General features: G+C 53.0%; 1 protein-coding gene across 1 annotated transcript in view; it reads right to left on the reverse strand.

The window, feature by feature from the left end:
- CHSY1 (chondroitin sulfate synthase 1) overlaps window positions 1-5,752 on the reverse strand; it is a 79,440-nt gene extending 73,688 nt beyond the window's left edge. The window contains exon 1 of the mRNA XM_059823731.1: window positions 5,487-5,752. Coding sequence (XP_059679714.1) covers window positions 5,487-5,752 — 266 coding nt within the window. The remainder of the gene's footprint in view (window positions 1-5,486) is intronic.
- Between the last annotated feature and the right edge of the window lie 248 nt (window positions 5,753-6,000).

Genomic DNA, 6,000 nt, shown 5'->3' on the forward strand with positions numbered 1-6,000 from the left:
GTTAAACAGGAGGATGTGCATGAATCAGGACAGCAAGGCTCTCTATTACCTTCCCCAGGAGCAGCGCTGAAAACATGCACGACGGTGTGCGACCTGGTTTCTCTCAGTGCACAGGGCACATAACTCCAACAAACTAGAAGCTAGCGCTGACAAGGGAATCAAAGTGCAATTTAAACCAACACAAACATAGAAAAATTAGGTAACGTTTCCTTAGAAGAACCCTCTTAGTAGAGGTCATTAGGACTGCTCCAGTACTGGTGGCTACCAACTAAATGTCACCATCCCTTAACTGGTTTTGCACGCCGGATATCCTATGTGTACCCTAATCTGAGCAAGTCACAAGCAAACTGGTGCAAAGATTTTGTCACAGCTGGTACAGGTATTCATGCAATACAGAAAACTGTGTGCACAAAGAGAGGCTGAGAAACCCCAGTATTTGCTAAAAAGTGACCACTACTATAGTTACCAAATGTTGCTGTAAGTAATTTCTTCATTTAAAAAGAAGTTTAAAAAGCATAGCTTGGAGCAGGAGGAGCACAGATCTGGAATGTTTTATCTTCCGTTTCCAGTGTTTATTATTTATTTGTACTACCTTGCTTTGTCATCAGCTCCGCAGACTCAGCAGAAGCATAGTCAGCGGCATTATTCAGACAGTGCTCCCTTTGTAGAGACCCAAAATGGAGACGATTACAAAAAATGTATTTGTTTTTTGTCTGCAGCTTAGGAACTTCCCTTAGAGGAGATCGGAGAAACCATTCAAAGTTTCGAGAAATAGTCATCTTGGATAATTATGCTGAAGAAAATAATAACTTGTGAAGAACTCAGCAAGATAACGGACCTAAAAGACCGACTTCTTGAATACATGGTTCAGCTAAATTTCATGTTGAATTAGGGCTAGTTTTGTGTAAGCCTTCTTCAAGGTCCCATCTTTCCAGCAACGCTTGCTACAGGGGAAGCAGTGAACCACAGCTCAGGCAGAAGAACTGCGCACGGAAACCAGCACGCTGCTTCTGCACGTGGTACTGCAGATGACCGTCACGAGAGATCAGAAAAACAACGGGTTTTTAAATTTCCAGATATGTTTAAAAGAGCTTGTCAGTTAAGATCTGCATTATGGAATTTAGATTTTGAGGAGGAGTTCCTTTCAAATTTTTGTAGGACAGCTTGGTATCTAGCTTTAATGGAGAACCCAAGCGGCTTCCACAGCTCCTTAAAGTCCTTTGAATCCAAATCCTCCAATTTAAAGCTATGCCAGTTTTCAGCCCATGGATATCCATCCACCTTCCTTGTGGAAACAGGGACAGAAACAGATCCATCATCCATAGGCACAGCGATACTCAGTGGGTCAGACTAAGATCAAAGCCCAATGCCCCAGAGGTTTGGGCCGTATGGTTATTTTGGGGTATGTAGGTGACTTAGTTTCTCCTTATCCCCCATGCACCAAAGCCAGTTGCTTTCACTGCATTTGTTTCATACTGTTCCATAAACATTCTTGCAAATTTTAGGTAACTGCTTACTGATAGGAAAGCCCAAGTATGTCATACTTCTGCTAAAGGATACAAGAGCAGGACACACTGAGGTCTCGCTATTGCAATACTGTGGTATGATCAATACGTTGGGCAAAACACGTATCATGCTGTCACGATGTTCAGAGTCACTTCCCACGACCTCCTCCAAAGACGTAAGTGTGCACACTCCACAATCCATTGTATTACCTTACTAGCAACCAGAAAGGACCAAAAACGAGTACCACCCAACAGCCTCAACCTAGGCTCTGAATCTAAAAGAAGCACAAAAATGTGTTTTGTATTACATTTCTGCAGCAGCTAGTGCAGGCTTAGACAGATAATACAAACTCCTTTAGACCCCAAATCCTTCTGGCTGCCTTTCACTTAAGCTTTTCCAAGCACTCAGGTATTTAGATTCCAGTGCAGTCTGTTTCCTATAAGCCACCAGGAACAGTGTGGCAGCACGTTCAGAACGAAGCCTCCCAAAGGGCACCCTTCTGCTGCGGGAGCGGGATGGCTTACCACAAGCCCCAGCATCACTAGTACCACAAAACGGCACCTCTCGCAGTCCTCATATGTCACCTCATGGCACTTCAAGGTGCCGTGGGGACTGTCCAAACTGAGAAGTACTGTGACCGTGTTCCTGCAGAGATATTGGCAAAGGCCAACCTCTGACATCTCGCCATTAACAGCATTCATACTAGTATCCTGCCACGTTTCCCAGGAAATCTAGTTGCTACGGAAAAAAAAAAAAAAACACCCCACAAAAAAGTTAACTGCCTGATATTTCTGTTCCTGAGACAGCAGGCTTAAATCTTCTGGGACCCTGCTTACTCCCATCCTCTCCTTCCTGCAGCTCTTTTAGGACAACTCCCCTCAACTGCAAAACCATTAGCGCATTTGTTGCACTTTCCCTGAACCCCAACCGTACCTTAACTCCTTCCTGCACAGCTCTTTTCCTGACTACTTCTTGTCCTTTGATGTGACCCCGCAGTTTCTGCTGCTGCACTTCACCGGCCCCCTGGAAGGGAAGCTCTGCTAACCTGGCTGTCAGATGCAATAACTGCTGAAGCTACAAATCTGCCCTCCGAAAACCCGTAGATCTAAAGCTTATTCTCTGCCTCGCAGACTACAAAAGCACGACTGTTTCAAAGAGCCAGCGTCTCCTGAAAATCCAGCAGGCCCGTTTTGCCTTGCAGTGGTCATTTTGCTCATGATTGATGTTCAGGAAGTGGATTGCTTCCCCTCTTGTTAGACCCTATCTGGATTCACAGCAGCAAGGATCAGCAAATGCTTTCCGCTCCGGTCTCTTTTAGCTGTGTCTGTAAATGGCCTTTGAGCCACAGCAATTTGGAGGTATTCAGCCTCTGAATCCCTAATTCCTTTCAGTGTTCTGGCTAGCCGGGTATCAAGGCTCTGCACACGCTGCCACCCCGGGAATGCCTTGCTAGCAGCTTCCCATTTCACTGGCTGTGCCAGCGATTCAGCTCACCAGGATGCTTTGTCAATGTAGTAATCCCAGCAATTGTCTGCTTGAGTACTTCATGGCAATCAAAAGCCATTTAAGATTTCAGGTTTGTCTTCCTCTCCCCCCCTCCCCACTTTCTCCCAAAGATGTCTTCCTGTCACCAAGACATTAGCTCGATTCTTTTACCAACAGAGGGGAGAAAAATGCATTTAGCCCTACCGCAACGTTAAGAGGTCTCTTTATTCATCCCTTCCGAGAGCCAACATCATCTCTACAGGTTAAGCCAAAACAGCAGTGCAGTAAAAAGCGATACTCAGAGCTCCTTCTGAGGGCTGAAGGAGCCCGACTCCACCAGCTGGATTTGTTAAGTTGCATCTTTAGCCATTTTGTAGTGTGAGCAGACTTCGCAGATCTGGTTCTGTAAACCCAGCTCTCTCACAGCACGGGACTGTTCAGCAAGCATGGGCAAAGGCAGGGACGAGAATCCTTCCCACACCAGCAAAGTGAAATGCTCCACAACTAACACCTATCTCTAGACAATATTGTGATAAATTTCCCTTTCTTGAATACTTGACGCAAAATCTGATAGACGCTAGACAGACTATTCTGCCGTAAAACCTGTTACATGATGTCCCAACATGACTCCAGCCTTTCTGTATGTAAATTTAAATTACGCAGCTCCGGAGATTTGCAATCCAAAATGCTCCGTCCCACATGGTGAAGAAGAATACCTAACCCTGAAGAAACAGATTCTTTCACTCATTTCAAAGCATCAATCACGCACTCTGTAACTTAATTACAGGTCTACTGCTGAAAGAAGGAATTAAGTTTCCGTTAAAACCATCATTGGTGGACAATATGCTTCAGATTGCCCAAATTAAGCAATTTTACTGCATTTGATGCTGATGTAAAGAGAGCTACCCTTTCCCAAAACCAGGGCTGGGCAAGGAGAAGAGCAGATGGTCTGTCATACGTGGTTTTTGCCATCCTGTTGTTACCACCCAATAGGGCCAAGTACTTTTCAACCTGGGCAGGCAGGAGATAGAGAAGGGTTTGTTCTAGTACAAGACTAAAGGGGATGTTTTATTAGAGAAAGAGCCGCCCCAGATCTCCTGGCTGCTCCTCTGATGGCACTGGCTGTGCAGTGCGCAGTCAGAGCTGGGGTATACCCGAGCTGACATTTTAGCTCTTAACTCTTTCAGATTTCCCAAGCAGGCTTCCTGAGCAGCCTCTCAGCACTGCCTGCTGGCACGAACGCCGGAGCAATAAGCATATTTCAGCAGAGCGGAGAGTTTCTCCAAAGCCACAGACACATCTCACAGAAGAGATGATTATTCTGACGCTGCCAAGGCTTTGGACAGAAGTCCCGTTAGCAGGCGGCACTCATGGCAACACCCAGCTATGGCTGGGGACCACGGGCTACGGCGAGTGGCACGCGGTGCAAAGCACAAAGGTTGCCCCTGCTCCCAAAAATAGGTGTACTCGGGTAACAAACACGTGGCTCGCAGCCCCCGGTTCCTGTGCTAGCTTCACCAGCCCAAAGCTAGGAGCCTTTCATGGAAGCCGACCTTCCCCATTCTAGCTGTTTCGCTACCTGGTCCAGCCTTAGCAACAGATGTGGCAAGCAGAAGCCGATTTTACTCTTTGTTCCCAGACGCATTTTCTGGGTCTCATTCCTAAGCACATGCTCTCGTCTTGGCGCAGTGGTCTATTTTTCCTATCCAGGGGGTTACAGCGGTCTCCAAACTTTATTATTAGGCTGTCGGCTGTCTTCAGAAGCAGCAGCCAAGGACTGCACCAGCGTGACATGGCCATACCCAAGGTAGAAGCACTGAGGGAAGCACTTCGACGACCGCGTCTCCCCCGGTACGTGCCCCCTCGCTACGGAGGAGCTGCCCGACCCTCAGGCAAGACCGCTGGGTCCGTCTGCCAGGCACCGGCTCAACCAGACCGTGTGGGAGCATCAAGGCCACTCCACTCGACCCCTCTCGCCTCCGCCGACCGGTCCAGGCAGCCGACGAGAGCTCGGGGCACCTCTCTTCCCCTCACCCCGCACCCTGGCCCGGCCAGTGCCCCAGCGCTGCCCACCCTGCGCCCGGGCTGGTGCGAGGAGAGCTGGCTCTGAGGAGAGCCGGCTCTGAGGGGCCCCCTTCGGCTCGCTCACACCTACCCCGGGGAAGGGCGAGCGGTCCTCGGGCCGGCGGGGGGATCCCGGCCGCAAGGGCCCCGCCGCGGGAGAGCTCCCGCCCGGGGGCTCTTACCTCAGCCGCTCCTCAGGAGAAACGGCCGTGCCGAGAGCCGAGCCCAGCCGAAGGCGGCCGAGCCCAGCCGACCGGACCCGAGCCCAGCCGACCGGACCCGAGCCCAGCCGACCGGACCCGAGCCCAGCCGAGCCGACCCGAGCCCAGCCGAGCCGACCCGACCCGAGCCCAGCCGACCCGACCCGAGCCCAGCCGACCCCAGCCCAGCCGAAGGCAGCCGCGCGGAGCCGCCCCCCCCCGCCCGCTCACCGGTGGGCGGCCACGGCGCGGCTCCGCAGGTACTTCTGCGCCGTCATGACCCCCACGAAGAGGAAGCTCTGCGCCGGCGGGCCGGGGCGGCGCGGCGGGGCGGCGGCGGCGGGCGGCGGGCGGCAGCCCTGCGGGCGGGCTCGGCGGGGCCGCGCCGCCGCCGCCAGCTCGGAGGCGCGGGGCAGGACGAGGCGCGAGGCGAGCACGAAGCCCAGCACCAGCCCCAGCAGGACGCTGAGCCAGGCGCGGCGGCCGCGGCCCGCCATGCCCGCCCGGCGCCGCGCCGCGCAGGCCCCGCGCGGCTCCTCACAGCGCCGCCGCCCCGCGCTGCGCCGCCGCCGCCAGCCGCGCCGTGTCGCCCAGCGCCGCCATGGGGGAAGGGGCAGGGACGGGAAGCGGCGGGGAGGGAAGGAGGGGCGGGAGGGGGGCGCCCGCCTCCCCGGCCCTGCCCCTCGGCACAGGCGCCGTGTGCGGCCCGCGCCGCGCTGCCCGCCTCCGGTGGCCCCGCCCGGCC

Source organism: Gavia stellata, chromosome 13, assembly GCF_030936135.1.
Source record: "Gavia stellata isolate bGavSte3 chromosome 13, bGavSte3.hap2, whole genome shotgun sequence".
NCBI lineage: Eukaryota > Metazoa > Chordata > Aves > Gaviiformes > Gaviidae > Gavia > Gavia stellata.